This window comes from Lonchura striata, chromosome 5 (assembly GCF_050655825.1).
Source record: "Lonchura striata isolate lonStrDom1 chromosome 5, ASM5065582v1, whole genome shotgun sequence".
Taxonomy (NCBI): domain Eukaryota; kingdom Metazoa; phylum Chordata; class Aves; order Passeriformes; family Estrildidae; genus Lonchura; species Lonchura striata.
Genome location: NC_140707.1, coordinates 68,109,203 through 68,132,026, shown reverse-complemented (window position 1 = coordinate 68,132,026; position 22,824 = coordinate 68,109,203). Strand labels below are relative to the sequence as shown.

Below are 22,824 nucleotides of genomic sequence, written 5' to 3'. Positions count from 1 at the left end.
ATATTTGGCCTGCAGCAACAGCTGTAGCTAGCCAGGGAGAATTTGACTTACTCTTTTAGCTGCAGCAAGATTGGCACCTGATGTTTCCTTAGTCAATAATCCCAATGTTTAGATCTTGTTCTTTATGCCAGGGAGGAGATGGGTTACTCTGCTTTTATAGAAGCAGAGGAATTTTGTAAAGCCATCCAGCAACTTTTAATATCAGTGGTGCATCACTGTCACACCTTGATTTTATTTCACACCAGATTTTATTTCAGAGCTGCCTGTAATGATACAGATATAAACAACAAAATAATAACACAATGGAAAATTTTAACTATGATAGGGTAGTGCTGCAGTAATATGTGTTTTACAATTCAGAATTTCTGTGGGAGAGATTTCTTTCTCCTGTCAGTGGTACACTGGGCAGGATGGTGGGCACAGCTTTGTTTCTGCCCTCTGAGTGCCAGCTGAACTGGTGCTGGGGCTTGTCCTTAGCTGCTGGTGCAGGCCAGGTTGCTGTTTATGGGCTTATTCTTATGGAGCAAGGGGAGAGTATTGCTCACCATTTGGCCTCTGAGTCATGCCACCTTTGCTGTTAATAGGTTGGAGAACCTCCCCTTTTATGAGGCTGTGCCCGAGGGCACAATTTGATCTTGGATTTGTATTACCTGGTTATTATTATGCCACTGAAGAAGCAGTGGCAGTATTCCAGCTGACAACAATGGAAAGGGGAGCAAGCCTTCAAGTCTCAGCTGTGTACAAATGTGAGATATTCAGAACCACAGAGATCCTCCATGCTCTGAGCTGATTTCCTTCTGAATCAATTAAAGTTTCACTAGCACGATATATTATTAACATCCACAGCTGCCTTCACAAATCTCTCAGCAGAGTGGCAGAGGAGTGCTCATGAATCAAGAAAATTACTTCCAAGTAGGAGAGGTTATTTGCTAGATAAATCCCTGATCCAGGCATACTGCCACAGCTAAGTCTGTCCAATAGGATGTGTGCATCCACATCTGAAGCATTTCTGATCTGAAGCATTTTTGTCATGGTGCCTGGCCAGAGTGGGTCATGCCATCTTTGGTTGTTGTGCTGGAAAAGGAAGTGGGATGGAGGAGAGGATGAATTGGGAAAAGCAGGGTTAGCTGTGCATGGGAGCAGGGGGACGTTCTGCCATGTGCAAACCTGTGTGGCAGCAGGGGCAGTGGGAAGTGCTCCCTTCAGACTCTCCAAGGACATTCCAGCCAGCCAGAGTGGGCTGTGGTAGTGAGACTGCCGTGTGTCTCCGTGTCCAGACTCGGTGGCACTTGTGCTAAGGGTCTGAGCTGGTGTGTGACATTTAGCAAGCAGGCTTTGGGTTTTCTCCTTCCTTCTCTGGATCTTGTTACGTTCCTTTTGACATTTACCTGGGCATGAAAATGTAGCAGGGTCCCATGTCCTTGTTGACTTGTGCCTAAAAGCTGAATTAGTGTGCTTTGTATTTCTGTTTGTCAGTATCTCTTAACCATAACTTGAGGAATTGTATGCTTATCTGTGCTTTGGAGATTTTGACACAATCTTATCAACTTTGTAACCTTTGACATTTCTCTTTTTTTTTTTTTTCTTTATAACCTTTCTTTCTAGCTGGAGCTCCCCATTCCAGTATTACTTATATAATTTCTCATATATTTTGAGCAGTAACTTGAAACTTGGTGCCCAAACAGCAGCTTTAAAGCCAGAATTTCTACCTTCAGACCCTGCTGAGCACAGAGGGAGCAAAAACCTTGGCAGCTGACTCCTCTCCTGCTTCTTGTTACTCTGTCCAGCCTTGATAAATGAGAAAGCCAAGGAGAAGCTGTGACTCCTGCCAGCTGGCAAGCTCCCTGGGAGATAGTCCCAGACAGTCCACCCACTGGGAAGGTCAGGAGGCAGCACTGCCCGGCCACTCCACCCTTGCAGCAGCACAGAGCGTGGAGCCAGAGCTGGGCCTTCCAGTCCTGCTTCTTGCTGGGGTCTTTCTGGGGCTAGGGCCACCCCCCACAGCAGGGTGACAGCTCTGGGTGTCCTTTGTGCTGCTTGGGATGCAGCAAGCCAGGGGAGATTCAGGCAGTCAGCTCATGCCTTGCACTGCAGAGTTACTTTTGAAGTTTGGGTGGCCCTTGGATGGCAGCTGATCTGCTGGTGGTAGGTTTGAGGTAGGACTGGTGTAACTCCCACCTGAATTGATGTTTTTTTTCCCCTATCCTACCACAAAGAGGAAACGCCCAAACAAACCTCTGTGGCATCATATCTGTTAAATAAATATCTTTTATCAGTGACTGAGCCAATTGAAACATAGTTCCCTGTCTGCTGTCAGAAAAGGCAATACTAAACTGTGCTGCTTCTTGGAACTCGTGAGGTTTTGGAAATGATCCAGAGCGAAGGGAAACCAGCTTTCAAACCCCTAAAGCCACAGGTCATCTGTGGCTTGAGTGGGCTGAAGTTGGATTCATGCATGGAAAGTCTCTATGTCACAGATTCCCCTACACTCTCTTGTGAAATTGCCCTGCTCACTCAAACTGGTGACTGCCCTGACAGGGATAGCCCCGGGGGAAGGATAGCTATTTGGTGTGATAAAATTAATGGGAAACTATCTTGCAGCCTGCCCTATTTACTGCCCCTCATCATCTCCACTCAGAGCTGCCTTGGGGTTCTTCAGGACTGATGGTTTTCCCAAGCCACAGGACAGTCAGAAATTCCTGCCAGAACTGTTGATTGCTTCTTCCCAGCATCAGCCCATTGGATCTCTGGATCCCTGCTGGCCAGGAAGCAAGGCAGCAAATGCCAAATATTGCCAGTAAGCTGACATTAGGATGGGGACACATGGAAGAGAGAGGATGGTCTTTAAATGTGGCATGGAGTACTGGTATCTCACATTCTGTCATATCTGGGTCAGGGTAATTGAAGTCACTGACTGCCTGAGAGCCTTCCCCACTTTCTCCTCACTTTCTTACAACCAGGCTCATGCTGAAAATTTCTACCTCTTCTCCAGGGAAGCTCCTGATATTTCCAAGCTTTTGTTCTGCCTGTCTCTTCCTTGGGACCTTGCTGTGGTTTGGGACAGTTCAGGTTGTTCTCCTGTTCCCTGAGGGACGCAGTCAAAAGACAACTGTCCTTCAGCAGAGGTGGGTTATAGAAATAAGCACATCATTCCCAGACAATCCCTATTTCCCTGAAGCCCACAGCATGTAAGGGTGGCTGGGGCCTCTGGGTGTAGCACAGGCACTGCTTGCTCCCAGGCTTTCTTTGGGCTGTGCTGGCACAGCCATGCACAGCCCTGGCCAAGTGAGTGTCTGTCCCAGCGCTGTTATGTAAGGAGGAATTTCACCATTAATTACCTGTCTTGGCTTTGGGTTTCATTCTGTCTCTGCTGACACCAGAATGAATCTCAGAAGATTCAGCGAGGCTTCCGCAAACAAAACAAACTTTACTTCACATGCTCTGGGCTTTGCTGCCTTCTGCCAGGAGCATCCACTCTTCTGGGATGTTTCCCTTTGTTTCCCTGCCACTGAGGAGGGACAGCAGTTTTTTGGAGATGCTGCTGAGCATAGCTAACATGCTCAAGTATTTGAGCGGCAGGGAGGCTGGCACTTCCAGTCAGGCCAATTAAAAGGGAAAAATTAACATTTCCCTTTGCTCTCAGCCACCTTCCTGCATTCTGAAGGGCCGGAGGAAGGAGGGATGCCTTTAGAGCTGTAGAGGTTGGCTGGGACAGAAGTGTGTGCTGGGCCAGAGGTATCTGTGTGGATCGTGTTCTCCCTAATGGCTTTCCTCCCCCCATCTGAAGTCATTAATGCTCGTTAAGCCAGGATGGAAACAAACCCAAACAACAACAGTCTACAAAATAATTCCATCACTCCAGACTAGTTCTTTTTTTTCCTCCAGTGAGGCAATTAGTCTCCTGTGATCCCATTTTTAGCCAGACTGGAAACAACCAGCCGGACAATAGTGAATTCCTCTTCTAGCAGAGCAGTCATCGGATCTGCTCCCTGGTGGGAAAGGTGAGGCGAGTTCCCTTGCCTGTCTCTAGGGGAAGAATCTCCCTGCAGAAATTCCTGTGGGCCTTGCTGAAAGCCCTATTTTTGTGCAGCCTCTCCCAGTGAGTCACAGCCTCTGACTCTCTGGCTACTCTGAGAGCTCTCAGTACCATGGCTGTTCTGCCAGCCCACTGCAGGGTTAATTCTCTGTGGTTTTGCTCTCTTCAGTGTACAGCCCATCCCACTCTCTGGCTGATGATGCCAGTTGTGGGTGCCAGAAAGTCATGAAGTAACTTGTGGTTTATACCAACAGCAGACCCAGGTAGGACTCGTGTGGAGGCAGGGCGAGACTTTTCCAGTCTTGCTCATTTGAGTGGTACTTGGTCCTAGGAATGGCCCAGCTTGGTCCTAGGAATGGCTCAGCCCATGCTAGGGAACAGTGCTGTGGAGCAGTGGAGTGTGATATGAACAGGGTCTGGCATAATTTGGGGTATGTGACAGGGCTAAAGTCACTGAGGCTGCCACCTGAGCAGGCTGCCCAGAGAAGCTGTGGATGCCCCATCCCTGGAAGTGTTCAAGGCCGGGCTGGAGGGGGCTTGGAGCAACCTGTTTTAGGTGAAGGTGTCCCTGCCCATGGCAACAGGGTTGGAATGAGATAATCTTTAGGGTCCTTTCTAACCACAGCCATTCTGTGATTCTCTTCTATGATTCCCTGAGTCCTGTGTAACACCACACAGAGTTGTGGGGGGAGCTTGGCCAGAGCCACCCGGGAAATTACTCCATTCCTGTAACTGCTTGTAACATGAGTAAGGTGAAGTGCTGTCCTCTGCCCAGGGCAGAGCCTGCAGCTGTGTCACACAGAGGGCCTTCCTCTTGCCTTTGAGGTTTTTGTAGGGTGTGGGGAAGCACTGGGTTCCCCCTCCATCACTGCAGCTTCCTGCAGGACACTGCCTGCCTGGCATGCTGCACCCTCACTGCCCTGAAAAGCACGGATGGGATGGGGGTGGCAGGTATAGCTGGAGAGCACTGTGGCTGTGCTGCTGGAGAAGGAGACTTAAATCACCAGAAAAAGGGATCTTGCTGTCTCTAGGTTCTGAAAAGCAACCCCGATGCCACCTTAGCAGCTGGACAGTGCTAAACCCGAACACTTCTCTTTCAAGATGCAGGAAGGCTCAAAGCCCAAATCCATGTTTTACCTCACACACATGAGGTAAAAGCCACAGGGTTCCTAGTCAGGTGCCAGGAAAAGCTGCAGCTGCCCAGCAAAGGGCAGCTGAGGACAGAGGGGAGCTCTGCTGCTCGGCTGCTGGGATTAAGAGCAGCTCACCGCGTGTTTGAGTCATGTGTCACCAGCGCCGAGCTCTGACTCCTCTGGTATGAAGGTGCCATGTGGGGCTGTGGAGTGCTTCTGCTGGAGATGGAAAGCCAGGGTGGAGAAACACTTAGCTAAGAAGTCTGCCAGGCAGGCTCATCTGGGGATGTGCAGAAAAAGCGTTTCTGCCTCATCCCTACAGCTCGGATCAGCTCTGGGACAGAGCTGCTGCATCCGGGCATCACCCTGGGTGTCGGCTGCTCCCGCTCCGTGCCTGGGCAGAGCCACCTTGGTTGCTGTGGAGGGATGAGTGCCTGTTGGTAAACGTTGTCATCTTGTTGGGTGTTCTCTGTTTTGAGTCATTTCAGCCATGGTGATGGCTGCTGGTGGTGCCAGGAGTGCCAGCAGGCACTTGGGGTGGGGGCAGCAAACCAAATGCCCGAGGATTGAGTTCCAGGTGGGTGGGCAAGCTGTGGAGATGCAAGGGAAACTCAAGGATTCCAAACCTGCAGTGCCAAATTAAGGGATTGGCTGGAGAGGAGGCAGGATGGGTTTGTGTTTGTATCACTGTGGTTCTTCCCAAGTCACCACAGGGACAATGGGAGGTGGGAAATGAAGAAACCCAGTGTTCAAAAGCTGATTCCAAATTCCTTGGACATAACTTTGATGGGAAAGCAGCTGCTATGGTATGGTGTGATTGCTTTCCTGTTAACAGCCGAGGACAAAGCACAATGCAGTACCCACAGCACCACCCTCCACACAGTGTCCTGTGCTCTCACAGCCATTGGATCATTTCAGGTGGAATCATTCCTCATTCAAAACCATTTGTGAAGTAAAGCATTGTGGAGTCTGTTTGAGAACAGAGATGGAGGACAGGTAAACTTAAAAATAATGACCCCAAAGTGCAGAGATGACATTGGCCATCTATTGCTCCATGTCTGCAAATCCATCTAGAAATGTTTCAGGGGTTCATTAGCTTTAATGTGTCAATTGTGGGTGATGCATTTCAGCATGTTGGTATTAAAATAATACCTTTATTCCTTTTTCTCAGGACAGTACAGTCATTCTGCTTTTCCTGAGCCTCCATGGTTTTCCATTAGTCCTCAATCAATATTTATTCATGAGAGAGTATCTGAGAGCAGCAGTCCAGTCTGAGAGCAGCAGCACTTGACTGTGGAGATGAGTTTGAAGCACCTGATGGCTGAAACCACTGGAATTGTCAATAACATTAAGAAGAACTTTCCTGCCACAAAATAAAAATGTAGCCTTATAGGTGGAGAGTGCTAAACTTTGATGAGGACATGAGCTAAAAAACAGCACAATTTAGATGCCACCTGGGTGTAACTTTAGTGAACACAGACAAGGAGCTTTTTGAAAATCACCTTGCCTTCAAGTTGAATAACTTTTGCATTGTGATAGAAAATAAGTATTTTGCAGTTTTGGCCTGTGTTGTAAACATGGGAGGTGTAGGTTGAAAATCTGTAATTCTGTGTAAGTAGAAAATCTGTAATCAAATCTGTAAATCAGCTTTGATCTGATGTGGTACCTCAGCAAGAGGCACCAAGGTTTTTGCCTGATGTTTCTTGTCACCCTAGACTAGAAATAAGGATTTGTGGTGTCTTCTTCCTGACCAAAGGAATTTATAAGCAAGACATATAATTGAAGTCTGTGTAAGCAAGAGGGACCTGACAGCTTCAGATCTTCCACAGCTAAAACAGTAAAATCTGAATATGTCAGGAGGAATATTTCCAGATAGGCACACAGTACCGTGGGCATCCTTCTCCATAGTCACACATGTCAGAGGCCAAAGGGACTTGGAGGAACTTGATCTGTGAATGTGCTAAAAATTCAAGGGCTGAGCATTGTGAAGACAGACTTTCCTCACTATCCCATTTCTATTTCTTTCCTTGATGGGGCAGAGGAGACTGCTTATTTCATTTTGTGAGTAATTTGTTTCATACATAACAGGAACAAGTCAGTCGGCAGCTCCTTATGCCTGGTAGCCATGTCAGGTGAGCATCATTTGATTCCTGCTCTGGGTTACTGCTGCTTTACTAACAACCAGGCAGCCATCTAAGCACCTAATTTGGGAACTTTGGTAGCCTTGTCAGCTGATGAGTCAAATTTGGAGGGCCTGTAGTGGCTTGAGAAAGCATCTGTGCTAGCTGAAGAGGGAGCCCAGACCAATGAGACTTGAGGGTTAAGTACTTGATGTGCCGTAGGGATAACATCAGCCAGCATTGTTGATGGGCAGTTTGGGGTCTGTTTGATGCTGTGTGGCATTTGGGGTGACACATGGGATCTGGTCTGTCCCTGATAGCTCGGCAAAAAGGTCAGAGTCACTGGTTCCTGCATGCAGGCAGCCTGGGAGGAGTCAGAGTGGGACTGCAGAGAGCTGAGCATGCCCAGCCAGGAATTCACCTGGCTCTGCCCTGCATATCCAGGATCCTTGGGCTTCACACACCTCTGGGTGAATCACCTGTAATTCACATGAAATGAGAAACTAAATCTTGTGATAATGACCCATCTTCTAGGCTCCTAGAAAAGCTTCTTCCATTTTATATTTAAGTGATTGCTGTGGTCAAAAGCAGAGAGATCAGAGCAGTCAGAAAAGCACTGTTTGCCTAAAGGTTCCCTGGAGTCTTAGAAAAAAAAAAAAGCCAATTATATCAGTGATGGTGTGGATCTGTTTTTTTAAGAAACAGCTCTCAGGACAGCATTTCCTAGGAAATTCATTCATTTCTTCCAAGGGGAACCAGGCAAGACCCCCTCCTGTGCAGCAGTGGGATGGCTATGTGCTTTGTGCCCACAATGTGTCACTAGCAAGGGAGACTGTTCTTTTGCTCTGTGCATAAAAATTCAGTGCAAATGGTGAGATTTTCAAAAGCAACCCTGCTGGGCCAGCACGGATGCTCCCTCAAAAGTTAATAGTAAGTTTGGCAGTGGAAATCTACAGGCCAAAGCAAGGTGCTTTTGAAAATCCTGTCTAAAAATACAGTACTTCTGCCTTCAGCTTTGTTTATTCCATTATAGAAAGGAGATTAGCACCTATAGCCTTAGCTTTATAAATCTGGATCTGTAATTCAGAGCCTTAATAAGGTTAAGTAATTTTTTTTTCTCAGGGCCTATTTCAAAATTAAGTCAACTTGATAGGAATTGTTTTTTTTTTCACTACTATCCCTAGATTTAGAGTCAGGCTCAGAGTACAGTGAACCTTACCTGTATCAGATGAATGTGGAGAAGTCTGCCTGACCAGATTTACAGGTTCCAGGCAGGAGTGTCCTTCCCACAGAGCAGTGCTGGCATTGCCAGTACCAGCTCAGGTTGCTTTGCTGCCCAAGCCAGTGCTAGAGGCAGTCTGCACACATCACCCTGATGGATAGGGACACCTTCATTTTTATTTTCTTTGATATTTCTAGGAGTGAAATATTCCCCCTAAGACTGGAGTGTGAAGAGGGTGGATCCCATGGCAGCTGTGGGATGAGCAGGAGAGTCCCTTTGGTGTGGGCTGCTGGCTCATTCCCCCAGGGCAGGCTTAGTGGCACACAGTGGGGACATGTCACTGTGTGCTGGGGGAAGGAGGAGCCTTTTCAGCAGCCCAGGCCAGCCCTGATGCTGCCAGGACACCTTCAGCAGCCCTGTGGTGGGCTGTGGGCAGCTGGTGATGACTAATCCTGGATAACTCTCACTCCATCTTGTAGTGTTGAGACCATGGTGTGCTGCAGGCACAAACCTGATTTCGTTTTAATTTCTATATCAGGCTTTGAATCAACATTGTTCTATTTTGGTCCAAGCGACACAACAGGCTTGTGCTTTTTAACCTCTCCTAACTCCCCGATTCTTGTTGCTGATTTTGGGTCTTGAATCTGTTGTGTGCTTCCTCTGAAGACTTCAGGCAATGGGATGCACAAAAAGAAGCATTGTATTTTTTTTTTTTCCTTTTCCCCTCTTTTTCTGGCAACAGTAAAATAAAAGCTCTGTTGGGAACAACTCAGCAAGTAATGTTTCAGGGCCAGCAAATTCCAGTGCTGCTGCCCAGTGGGACTGAGGAGTCTATCACAGGACTAGGCTGGCAGCTCAACAAGAGAGAGAACGCGTGGCATCCATACCAAAAGCTGGACACGAAGCCTTTTTCCTTCTGCCTCTCCCCTTCCTGCAGTAAATGGGAGGACAAAAGCTTTTGGATTCAGGGAAACACTTCAAGTGTAGCACCTCTTTCCTGATTAGAGTCTCACATAAAAGTGCAGCAAATAATAAATAGATTATATATAAATAGATTATGTATAAGTATCCATTAAAATGCACGCACACCAATTTAGATGTATAAATAAATTATAGGGATTGTGCCATCTTTGGGATTACTCCAGTGTGGCAATCTCCAGCACGCCTGTATTTCACCAGTAATGGCTCTGGCTCATGGCTGCCCCATTTCACATGTCCCCCATGTCTTTTTGCCCTTGTAAAGCTGCCTTTGGACACTGTCATCAGCCCTCTTACTGCTGCTGTGGGTGTGCCTGACCCCAGAGGGACTCACTGAGGTCCCACTGTCTCTGTCCCACCAGCGTGGGGGAAGCTCTGTGATCATCTCTCCTGGTGTGCCCAGAGTTTTTAGTCTCTGCCTTTATACTTGAGCCTACCACTCTTGTTTTAACTGGAGGATGAATCATGCCTGCTCATCTCAGCAGCAATGAAATGCTGTGAGTAATTGTGTTAACCTTCCACAGGTGCCCTTCTGAAGTACCCAGAGGGAGGGGAGGTGGGAGTGCTGGTGCTTCAAGCCACCAGAGAGGTCTTGGATGCTGGGTAGGGCCATCTCCTGTGCTGTAAGAGAAATCAGTGCCTTGGGCACTGCTTTGTCTTCAGAGCAGCAGCCTGGGGTTTAGCAGGAGAGGGCCAGAGCTCTAATGTGGGCTGGGGAGCCCTTGCAGGCAGGAAGGGGTCAGGCAGATGGACAGCCAGCAGCGCTGGGTGCCAGACCATCTCTGCCAAAAACCCCGTGGTGCTGCCTTAATGCAGGCAGATTCCTTGCAGAAACTTGTCCTTGGTGCTTCAAGGGCTGCCTGACTTTAAAATAATAATAACAGTGCTTCTGGATACAGTGCCTGCCAGTCTGTTTAGTCTGAAGCCCAAGCAGCAGAGCAAGAATCAGACTTACCCAGTGAGTGTGCAAGACTGATACCCAGTGCCTTTGGACATCCTGAAGAGCACAGATGGAGGTGTGAGGATCTGTCTTGGGCTAATTCACCCACTCCTGACCTTGCCCTCAGGGCAGTCCTTAGCCATGTTCTGTGGTGAGAGTGTTAAGCATGATCCAGTGCTGTGTCTGACTCTGGACTTGAGTCCATATTGCATCAAGTCTGTAACACCTTGTGTTGCAAGAGAGGTGGAGCCTGCTTTGCAGGCTGAGTATCCCTAATCCATCAATCCCTTTGTCCTAACACATGGCTGCAGAGCATTTCCAAAGGTCTGTGCTCTGGGTGCCAGCAGGATGTGTTGGGTGAAGCAGAGACAAGGCAGGAGGCTCTTGTTATATTCTGCCACATTGCCCTCCCCAGCTGTCTGTACAGGATGTGCTGTGGTGGGACGGGGCTGTAAAAGCCCCAGGAATGGTGCTGGGCTCCTGGCAGGAGCAGTGCTCACATGCTGAGGTCGGATAGACCTTTCCCCAAAACCTCCTCTGGCTCCCATGGACAGCAAGGACAGGCAGCTGTCTACTGTGAAGTGGCCCAGCAATGAGAGTGGATTTTCAGTGGAGTTTGACTTACTTGTACCACTTCCCTTAATTCTGGGTTGGATCCATGAATCATTAGATCACATTTCTGCTATTACTTTGTTTGTGAGAAATGAGAAGGTCAGCCTGGAGCCGTGGTGGCTGTATTTACAGTCCCTAAACACTGAAGTCTGGTCAGATTTTGGAAACAACTTTTGGCTGTTAGGCCAGCGTAGAAGGGCACTTGCTATGTTTTGTTCCTACTTTCTGGTAATTACAAATTACAAATATCTGGAGAGATGTTCCCCTCATTTCTGCCCTGTTATGCAGCACTGCAGGTTGCAGTTTGCTGTAGCCAGGCTGTCTCTTGTGTGGCTGACAGTGCTCTGGGTGGGTTTCACCTCAGAGGTTGTTTGGAAACCAAAATAAAGGTTTTCTTTACCCAAAGGAATGTTTTTCAAGGAAACAAAGAGTTGAAGTTAGTTTTGCAGTCCCTGTGTATTTTGACGTTACTTCGTGCCGTGCTGGGGAGTATGGAGAACACAGACTGAATCCCATGGGATTTTGGGAATTGTGATGGGAAGCTGCAGGTGTGTAAAGCAACACTTTGCATCTCAGCCTGCAATGCCCACACAGTGGTGTGTGTAAATGCCTACACAATGCTTATATGCTGGGTAACAACAGCGTCCTGCCTCTTTTTATTCAGCAGCAAAACTCAGGATTTCAACTGTTTTTCTCCAGCTCGCTGCAGCTTGATCCTTTTCTGATCTCTGCTTTCTGGCTCCCTTTCTCAAAGGCCAGGAACCTGGTGTTTCATTTGTGATCTCAGCATTTCCTCCTGCCCTAAAGATGTGCCTAAGCAAATCCCAGCAGCTCAGCCTGGGCTTTTATGTCTTAGCTCTGCTAGAATATGTTGCAGGTGTCAGCTTCAGCCTGTATTTACTGCTGCCACTCAGCTTTACCACTGCCTAGGACATGCTTACCTGTTCCTTGGGGCTATGAGAGTGTGGGTTCCTGGTTATAAAAGTTTACTTGATCACAGAAATAAATAATGTTTGGTTGCTATTAGAAAAATGTGGGAGATGTGAACCATATTCTGTGAAGGAATTTATAAGCAAGTTCTCTACAACCCAAGACTTACAGTAGAAATGGCCCTAATTGCCAAAGTGGTATAAAATCTTGAGGACAAAACGTGGAGATTCCTAGTCCAAAGCTGGTGGGAATAGATTCATGAAAATAATTATTTTCATTGAGTTTCCAAGATTTAGTATGGAAAGAAAGATAGAAAATAGTTTTGTGAGCTCAAAATAAATATTAAGGCTTTTTGAAAGCAATTATATTTTTTTTTGCAAGTCAAGACATCAATAGTTTCAGGTAAAATGAAGTATTTTAGTTTGGATCTTCCTTATGAATGCAAAGGAAAATGGGAGACATTATCAGCTTCAGAGCAGTATTTAGGGCTTTACAGAAAACTGAGATCTCCATCTGTTCTCCTTATTTAATCAAAGTATGGATTTAAATCTGCTGTGCACTGTATTTGGAGCAAAGCCTCCAACTTGAAAACTACTGCTTTTTCCTTAACTATCTTAGCAACTGTGCTATTCTGCAAGTTGTACATCTTTCATTCTCTTCTGTTGAAGTTGATTCATTAAAAAAAAATTATAATGTTTTTGGAGCAGGAATTGGAAATCTGTATTGCTTTGGCTACCAGAGCAACAATAGAAATGCATTTTTCTGCATCATGATGGAGATTGCAGTATTTTTGTGAAGTAAAATTACTTCAGCAGAAGAGATGGAGAAAAATTAAAATCTCATCCCTGCTTGCAAAGGGACTTGAATGCTCACCCAGAAGTGTTTTCAAGGAGTGTCTGAAGGGAAAGTTTTCCCCTTCAGAGAAGCCAAAGTTACTCATTTAGCTAATTTCAGGTTTGGGGATTTTGTTTTTCATTGTGTATTTTTTTGAAAACGGTTTGGCTGGAGTTCTACATTAGCCACATTTACCTTTGTGGCTGGTACTGCTTTCACGACTGAGTGATTTGCATTGAGATGGGAGCACCAGGCTTTAATGAGCTTTAAACTGGACCTTTGAGATTAGCAAACCTGGGATAAACTTGAGGGGAGGCAGGAAGCCAGTGTTTGCCACCCTTACACCTCTGGATCTTTACTACATGGACAGCCCTTACCAAAACAGGGTGATGAAACCAAAATAAGGAAAAAACCTACTAAGCTTCATCCTTTCAAATACAGTTTCTACATCAGGAGAGAGATGGCAGGTATGTGTATCACACACATTCCCTGGAAAAAGTCCCTGGTGCAGGGAAATTGCATTTGACAGATGCTTTGGAAAAGGACCAGATCATCTGCAATGGTAATTTTGGATTTTTTATGAATGTCAAACTCGAGCAGCAGATGTGCAAAGAACACCTCTGCCAGTGAGTGACATTGAAGCAGCTCATTTTGTCATTTCTTCTGGGTCTAGACTAAACAAGGCCATTAAGCCAGTGTGCCATAGCTGAGGGTGAGGACAAAGACAGCCTTTTCTGAGTCAGGATGAAGCCTGTTTTCCAGGGAGGGTTTGCCAGTGAAAGGCAGAAGCTCAGCCGGACCTTAGAAACGCAGCCTCAGAAAACCTCTCTGCCGTTACTGCTTCACAGAACTGCTAAAAATATTGGATGGAAAATGCAAGTATTAAGGAAATGAGGTAGATTTGGCCTTTCTGAGCTGGATGGCTTCCAGTTTCATCAGCTTCCCGGAATCCTTGCTGCGAAAATGAAGAGCTCCTTGTAAATCTCAGTGAACTGTCAGTGTTTTTCCTCTCATGTGGCCGTGCTGGCTTACAGGGTTCCGTGTATGGGGAGACCTGTCAGCATCAAGCAGTGAGTTCAGAGCTCACAACTGCTGGGATGGCTTAGGACAAATGCTCAAACCACAGCTTTCCCAGGGATTTATCATATGGAGCAGCCAGAGACAGCAGGCTCCAGAGGAGCCCGTGGCTGAGGCTGCCACTGTGCTGGCCCATGAGACCTGCTCCGAGAGGGAAGTGTAGGATGATGTCCTGTCAGTTTGCCGAGCAAAGAGCGTTGAGCAGCCTTCTGTGGTCATGGGAGGTCCTCTTCTGAAATGATCTGCACGTAGCCAAGGGCCTGAGCAAGTGAGAGCCAGAGTAACGTCACACTACAGGTTATGTGAAAATAGAAAATGCAAGTGTTGGGTTTCACACTGCTGGAGAGAAGTCAGGAGGAGACAACAGACACTGTTAATGGGTTTAACGTGCAGTGTGGAGAAGCCAAGGGCTGGAGCTTTGCCTCGTGTGGTCAGAATTACGCTTACCCAGCGAGAGGCAGACAAAAATTTAATGGCAGTGACAGAGACTCTCTGGAAGGACACAGCCAGCGCAGCGCTCTCGCACCTGCAGGGCTCCTGCCATCTCAGAGCTGGGATGAGCATGGGGCACTGTGCAGCTGACAGGGATTTGGGAGATCCTGCAGCATGTCCTGTGGGGCAGAGGCTGGGAAGTGGCAGCGTGCCCTGGCGACGTGGTCAGCAGAGCTGGCCCAGCCCCGAAGCTGCCTCTCGCCTCTGCTCTTCCACATTCGTGACTGTGCTTCTGCTGGCTCAGGTGTAAGGATGGTGTATTTGGAGGTATGCCCAAAGTGTTCCAGGACGTGGTGGATGTTTAACGGAACAGAAGGAGGTTTGCTACGGGGATCTCCAAGCGAGTTCACCAAAATTCCCCTTCCAGCTGTATCTTTAGGGGCACACCGCAACAGTCAGCACTGCCCAGGACCGAGAAGGTGTTTGCTGCATTTAAACCAAACCCTAGAATAAACTGTGCATTTTGGCCACATCGTGGCAGATTCCTGAAAACAAGGCCTGCCTTCATGCTTGGAGGGCTTCCTTGCCCTGCCAGGAACCACAGGGAAGAGCAACAGGAGCTTTGGCTGTAAACTACTGCTGAAGATGGGCTGTTGTGGGCAACCACGCACAAACCTCTCCCTGTGCTCGCCTAAAGCCTTTCCAGGACAAGCCTTTGCCCACATGCCTCAGCCATCATTTGTGATTCTCAGAAGAGAAAAAATAAGTTTCTCTTGCTGAGCATCCCACCCAGAGCAAACACTGCAGAATGAAACAGGCGTGGGCACTGTCCTTGGCATCCAAATTTCACTGGCCACTGGGCAGCTTGTGGGCCTGCTGGGAAGGGCAGCAGTGTTGCAGAAAGGCTTTTTCCTGGCTTGTGTAGCCAAGCCATCTTAAAGTTGAAGAGAGAGGATGTGTGATCTTGTGATTAAGATCCAAGCTGGAATTCAGGAAGCTGGTGTTCAGCCTTGTCTCTGGGGGACACGGGCACATTTCTTAACTTCTGTCCTATGCTTTCCCATCCATTCAAAAGAGGCTAAGAATACTTTTCCTTATCTCTTTAGGAGAGGATGTGGCTCTGATTGTCTTACACAATGTGTCCTTGATCTTTCCAGTGCAGCAGTGTAGCTGAGGGAGGGCTGTCTGGAGTCCCATGAAAATGTCAATGCACAACACAGACATCAACCCCCTGATTCTGATTAGGATCATAGATAGAGGGTGAACAGGATCAAGCTGGATTCAGATTTCATCTCAACCATAGGTTTTTATATTGATGTGGAGATGTCACCACCTATGTTACCGTCCTCCCTACTGCTCTCCCTTCCTAGGGAAGTAGATATCCAACCAAAGGGCAAAGTGGATCAAGAATCTAGCATGAAGGGGTTCTGAAACCTTAGGATATATTTTGGTTTTTGATCCTAATGTGGGCATCAGAATGACTTTAAAGATGGCTTTGTCAAGCCACCCTGTCACGGTGCTGCTGTGATGGCTCTGGGCAGCTCTTGGGCCAACACCTGACACAGTTCAAAAAATGAGCTGTGAGCTGTTTGTGCTGCACAGAGCTCCCATCAGAGCTCCTCTCCTGCCTCTGCAGTGGGGCCTGGGGTTTGTCTGCAGCTGCAAAGCAGAGGTGCTATGAGCTGCTACATTTTTAGGCAGGCATTGCCTAAGTCTGCAGATGACCCCGTTGTGTTCCTGACAGTGCTTCTGGCTGCAGGCTGTTCCCATGGGCAATCTCAAGGTCAGGGAAGCTGATAAGGTTTGTTAGGGCTCTGTCATTTTGGCAGTTTTGCTTTCCTTGAGGAGCTCCCAGGCTGTTAGAGGTGATGTACTGGAAAACATGTCCTCCTGCAGCTTGTTGAGCTGCAGGTCTCCTGTGACAGTGACAAGGAAGTCCTCACTCCAGTGAGGGCTGTGGGGGATGTTCACTGTTTATATTAGTGCACTGCTGGAATTGATGCAGCTGGGAGGACTTTAAGAGTTTGCCTTATGATGGAAACATCCTGTGCTGCCTGAAGATTCCCCCTGCCCACGTGGTGTGATGTCAGTAGGGAGTTTCTTCTTTTCCCAGCTTGGATGATGCTCCAGATGGGGTTTATCAGTCAGGCTGATAATAGGGAGATCTGAAGGCCCAAGACCTCAGGAGAGCAGAGAAGGTGCTTACCCTCTGCAGAGGCCTTGCTGTGCTCCCCAGCTCCAGTGCAGCTTGGCTGAATCAGAGTGCAGCCTGTGTGCAGCGTTTTGCTGCATCATAACATCCTTACACAATCTGACAGCTCTGGCAGCCTCTGCTCCAGTGAGTCCCAGAGCTAAACAAGCAGGAGCCTTGCCAGCCAGGTTTGTGATGTGTTTGGAAACCCATGTGGGCAAACTCCTGCAGCATTAAATGGCCCTGGCAGAATGATGCTTTTTCCTCTCTCCCTCCCTTTTGTAAGAGATGAAGCAAAAGAAAACCTCTCCTGCGTGACTTTCTTAATTTTTTTATGATAATGAGATTTCTCTAGGTTGCAGGTTGAGCTTCTGAGGCCTGGGATGGTGCCTGCATCTGTGTGGGGCTGCTCCAAGCATGCAGTGACTCTGGATGATTCTCATTTTAGGGACTTGAAGCTGGACAACGTGCTGCTGGACTACGAGGGGCACTGCAAGCTGGCAGACTTTGGAATGTGCAAAGAGGGCATTCACAATGGTGCCACCACAGCCACCTTCTGTGGCACGCCAGACTACATCGCTCCCGAGGTGAGGAAACCTTTCTCTGGTCAGGAAAATGACCACCATGTGACAAGTGTAGGTTAGCTTTGGAACTGCCAGTGTCTTTGGCTTTGCCTCATTTGATTGCTGAGCTCAAGGTTTCCTCCTTAGGTGTATTATCAGCCCCTTGTGAAGTAAAGCATGATTAAATCTTCAGGCTGCTGTATGCACCAAAATAAGCCTGTATTTTTCTCTAGAAAATTTGAGGTGAAAAATTGAAATAGAGCTGCAAAAATCTTGAGAGGCCCATATAGATGCTGTCCCAGCTTGATTTGAAAGGAGATTGAATTCTCCTTTGTTACACAGTTCCTTTTTCTACCTCCTCACACTGCCTGTCATTCCCCAATCTCACTACAACATTAATAAACACCTCTTTAAGGAACAGCTGCCCTCCAGATGCTGCCAGATGTTCTGACAAGGTTTCACATCCTTCAACACAATTGAATTTCTGTCTGTGGTTGATGTTTGCACCATTCTCCCACACTGACACTGCTTCCCCTCTCCAGCTGAAAGCCTTGCTCTAGGAGCCAGGTAGGTGTTTTCTTCCCAAGAAAGGGTAAGGAGGAGGGAATGTCAGCTCACACACGTGGCTGCTCAGCTGCTTCTGAGCTCAGCCAGTTTTGCTGGAGTGCCCCTTCTCCTCCAGCTCAGCCCCAGCATCATTCTAAGGCCTTGCTTCCCAGGTGACCCAGCCAAGCTAATTTAGCCCTTGCTTAAAGCACCTGATGTACTTTGTGCTGATCTGGGGGTTCCCAGAGTAAGATCACTTCATGTTCCTGGACATCCTAACAGAGAGTGCTGTTAGCGAGAACTTCTGTGTTACCATTTCCACACCCTTCATCCATCCCCTGCTCCCATAGGAAGCTTCAGGGTTGGTGTTTCTTTCCTCCCTGTGCTGCAGATCCTGCAGGAGATGCTGTATGGCCCTGATGTGGACTGGTGGGCCATGGGAGTGCTGCTCTACGAGATGCTGTGCGGCCACGCGCCCTTCGAGGCCGAGAACGAGGACGACCTCTTCGAGGCCATTCTGAATGATGAAGTCGTCTACCCGACGTGGCTCCAGCAGGATGCAGTGGCAATCCTCAAAGCAGTGAGTTCCTTTGGCTGTTTGCTCTCTGTCCTAGCTTTCTCCAGCCTAATTCCAGCAAAAGAGAGCAGGGCCAGGGTATTGGCATGTAGAAATCGCGTGAGAGTCTGACCCTGACCCTCTTATCTCGGATTGAAGGGTAAACAGAAAGAACATCCTGCCACACTTAGGTGTGTTTGCAGTTATATGGCTCAGTAGCCAATTTGGCAAGTGGAGTGTGAGCTATTTGTGTGTCTGGGCATTCCCCTGCTTGCTTAATGATTGACAGTGTGTGGTCATCTCCCAGAACAGAAGCAGCAGGTAAACACAGGGTTTAGTCCGTAGCAGCCATATGGCCAAGAAGTGAAGGCTTCCTGATAATCCTCTCTGGTAGTGCCAACGTCCCCCAGGGTTGCTGCCTATCTGCATGCAAAGACAGGGGTTTGATTTTTGTGTGTTTGGGAGGAAAAGAAACAGCAAAAAGTTTGAGGAGAGCTGTTGCTGGTGACACTCTGTCCTTGTCCTGCTGTATATTCCCAACTTTTTCTGTGAGTTCTTTTATCCACATGCCTCACATCTTTGCCTGTGACATGGGAACTAAGCTTTGAAGATTTTGGGCTCTGTGTGAGTCTAATGCACTGGAACTGCCTGACTGTAAGGAATCAAAAGGTGATTTATGACAAGGGTGCTGAACTACAAAATGGGAGACCTAACTTGACTGTTCTGCTACTGAATTCTTCCTGGCCCTCATCACATCACCAGATATCTCTAAGAACCTTTTGGAAAGGGAAGGATCAGAGTATTCCCTTTTCTTGAGAAAGCACTGTGGACAAAGATGCATTTAAGAGTGGATACTAGTAAATATTATGGTAATAGAGGATCTAAGAAATAATTGGATAAGGTAATAATTTATGGAAACTCATGGAGCACTGGCCCAGAGAAATGGCATAGTCAGTGATGGGACCATTTGAGGGAAAGAGGAGAGTTTTTAGTTGTGAAAATGTAGAAACTTTCTGCTGAAGGGTTTTTGTTGTGAATCACGCAACTGCTTCCTATAGCTGAAAATACATCTGATAAATTTCACTGAAGTCAACTGACAATAAAATCCACTCCTAGAGGAGTAAGAGGAGCTTTGAAATCACAGCTTGTGCTCAGAATTGATTGTTTGAGATGCTGAAGGCCCTCTTGGGTTTTGGAAATAACTCGCTACATATTTTAAATATAAACATTCAGACTCATTGCAGCTTCTGGAGCAGTGTTTATGTGTTTGAACTGGGACTCTAAGCACCTCTTAAGTACCAATTCCTCTTCTGCAGTGACAAGTACTAGAGAAGTGGATTTGTTGCAGGTATATTGCATAATTATGAGACGGAGGTAAAATGTGGTCGTGTAGATGCTTGTCATAACAGGAATCTCAGGGTGTAATAAAATATGATTTGTGTTTTAGCTTCTTGATGAAATGAGTGTTTTCCTTATGCTGATAGGACCTCCCAGAAACAGCCAATGCAAGCTGCAGTCACCCAGGCTGCTCTAGTTTATGTTCACAGCTTGGATTTTAACAGCTCAAGGTCCCTTCTGTGATTAATAGACAAGGAACTTGATGAGGGGCACTGGAGGAAGAGGGCCAGAATTGAGCAGGGAGCTGAGAATTTAAATAGAAAGCATTGAGCATCTCCAAAACCCAGTCAGATCAGTAACTGCTGGTTCCTTGCCTGAAAAACTTGTATGCTGTATTATGCTTGTCTCTGTATTATGTGTTGCTGGTGACAAACAGATGAAATCACAGCTGCCTCTCTGAATTGCATATGCACTGCTCAAGAGAAGCACTATACCATGTCTGCTCTGGGGAAAAAGGCTGGATTTTGGGGCATTCACCAGCAATCTTGGGATTAACTAGTGGGAATTGACAACTGAGATGTTCACTGGACCTTCAGCTCCTCAGTGTTTCTGCTCCTGGGTGGCTGCTGCCCAGAGGTGATTGTTGCATCTTATTTCACAGCACTGGTGATAGCTGCCTACAGGCTGAATTTCTGCAGCTTCACAGTAGCTGCCAAGAGCTGTTCACTGGAAGAGCTCCTTCTTTCCTCCTTTCCTTCTGACACTGAATTCTAAAGAAGCATCAGAGCATGATGGCTTTAATGGGAAGGAAGCATCCTGTCAAGAGATTGTCTGGGCCTCTAGATTAAAATGGAAGCCACACACACAGACACACAGATTTCTTCTAAATGATAACAAATATTATCACTGCTGAGGTATTACATTTTCAGTACAGTGATAATGTTTGGTTGGTATTCTTAGGTGTTAGTATAACACAGAGTGGTAAACCTGTTTTTCTTTGGTTTTTTTTTGAGAAAGACGGTAAATTTTTTAGCTGCTAAATATGTAGATTTTCTTTTATACACACTTTTGATGCTAATATTTCTCTTAGATGCAGCGTTATGACTAAATGAGCATCTTCTAATTGCTATTTTGTTTTTCTCCAACAAAACATGCACTTGAGCTCTCTGATTTGGAGCTGTGGCAGTGCTTTCTAACCATGATGTTAAGAGCTCTGGAAAATCAGCATCCAACTACTTCAGTGACATAAATGATTTTAAGTAATTACATGGCATGGGAAGCTTGTGGAAGATCAGGGAATTAAACCTGGATTCTCTTGCATTGCAGGCTAAGGCCTTAGTAGCCTTAGTAACTGGATTATCCCCTCACTAAAAGTTCTGGTCTCTAACCTTGAACAGGACTGGTGAGAATTCACCAAGTTTGAATGGTACAAAGCTCTGAAATGAAAATCAAATTCTTAGGTGTACTTTCTTACAGGTGCTTAGTGATGCTCTACAAATAGATGTATTGAGGTTTAGAAAGCACTGGATTTATTTGCCTTTGTGAAGAGCTTCATTTTAAACGAGGATAGTGACTTTTAATACTCATTTCACAGATGCTCTTGCCTCATTTGGCTTTCATTTTGCGTAATTGCATTTCACCAATTTCCCCCCATCAGAAACCACATGATTTCTGAAGATTGCACCCTGTTCATCTTTGCAGTTTCTTAATAATAACAAAACTACATTCTTAGGCCCTCATTTACGTCACTGGGTGTTCCTGGAGGGTTTGTGAACATTGGTACCAAGGAAAACAAAACTGACCTCAGTGCCCTGGGACTTTGTGTAGAATTGAAAGCGGAAATATTTGTGCTTCAGAAAAAAACTTTTTATCTGTTTCCCTTTCTAAGTTTTTTCTGGGTTTTTTTTGTCCTTGAAATTTCCCCTGGAGGGCTGGGTAGGGAGTAGGACAGAGGTAAATCAGCAAGGTTTGATAGAGTCAGTATTCCCAGAGGAGGAAAGTTGAACATCTCACGTGTGTACTCTGCTGTGTCAGAATGTGTCACTGGGGAATTCAGGTAATGATGCTTCAAGCCAGGAGGAGAGGACTCAAACTGAGCTCTCCTCTGCTTGTGTGAGCAAGCCAAACTGGGCATGGATTTACTTGTAGGAGTAATAAAAGTGCAGAAGAGAATTTCTGCTGAATAGATTCAGACCACTTCAGCTTATTCTAGACATAAGTTTTGCTTTGATTTTAATCCCTGATTTCTCCATAGCCCTACCTGAATGCAGTTATGAGGAGTTCATGGCAGTTACAAGGAGCTATTGTGTTTATGTGTGTCAAATAAATGATTTCAAGCACTCTTTGCCATCAGCTGACAGAGCAGTCACCAGGGTCTGATCATGGAGAAACTGTGAGGGAGAAACTCTGTGAGTGCTCACAGAGCAGAGACTGCTGCACCAAATCTCTTATGGGGTGAGTGCAGCTAGAGATTACTTTGTTACAGCATATCAATATTCTGAATTTGTTAATTGTCACCAGCAGAAAGTGCTGGAGCAGAGAGGGGAGCTTTCCAGGCAGCCTGAAGCTTTGGGATTGAGCTGAGTGAACTGCAAAATGAAATACAATCCTCTTGCTTCCCATAAGCAGGGTGGGTTTTTGGCAGCGTGTTTCACTCATTTCATGCTTGCCTTTCTCAAACGCAATTCAGCCACCCTGCCTGGCTCACAGGCAGCTTAATTTGAGGGAAGAATGGAGGGACACACTGAAAATCAGGTCTCAGAAGTCGATGGCGTAATGGGAAGCAAATTCCCTGGGAAAGCTGCAGGGATTTTCCTTTCTGAGGGTGGTTTCAGATGAGGAGAGAAGGGCTAAGCCTGTCAAGTCACTCCATGGACTGGTGATCTCAAGTAGCAGTGCTTGGCCCAAAGGCTTGGAAATTCGGATGAGCGAGGGCAGCTTAGATGTTTTCACCTCAGAGCCTGGTAACAGCAGGGGCTGGAAAGCAGCATCTCCCTAGGGAAGTGTTAGTACTGCTCTGCCTTCTGCACCCTGGGTTTCCAAACTCCTGTCACAGCTGACTTTGCTAAAGCCAAGGATGTCTCGTGGCATTTTTATGCTAACCCTCAGTCCTAATGAGAGCTCTGAAATACTTCTGGCCTGGCTGAAATGCTCCCTCCAAAAGTGAGGCTTAGGCAGCCTTGCCTGTAGCTTTATATTTTGGGGACACAAATGAAACTAAAGCCTGTTCTTCCTCCAGCTGGTTAAAGACGTGCATTTTGAGAAAAACCCTACTGGAGTTAAAAGAGTGGGCAGAAGTGGTTATCTCCACCTCCAA

General features: G+C 46.7%; 1 protein-coding gene across 1 annotated transcript in view; it reads left to right on the top strand.

The window, feature by feature from the left end:
* PRKCH (protein kinase C eta) overlaps positions 1–22,824 on the top strand; it is a 112,915-nt gene that overhangs the window by 75,935 nt on the left and 14,156 nt on the right. Inside the window, exons 11-12 of the mRNA XM_021554501.3 lie at positions 16,954–17,092; positions 18,006–18,194. Of these exons, the coding sequence (XP_021410176.1) occupies positions 16,954–17,092; positions 18,006–18,194 (328 nt within the window). The remainder of the gene's footprint in view (positions 1–16,953; positions 17,093–18,005; positions 18,195–22,824) is intronic.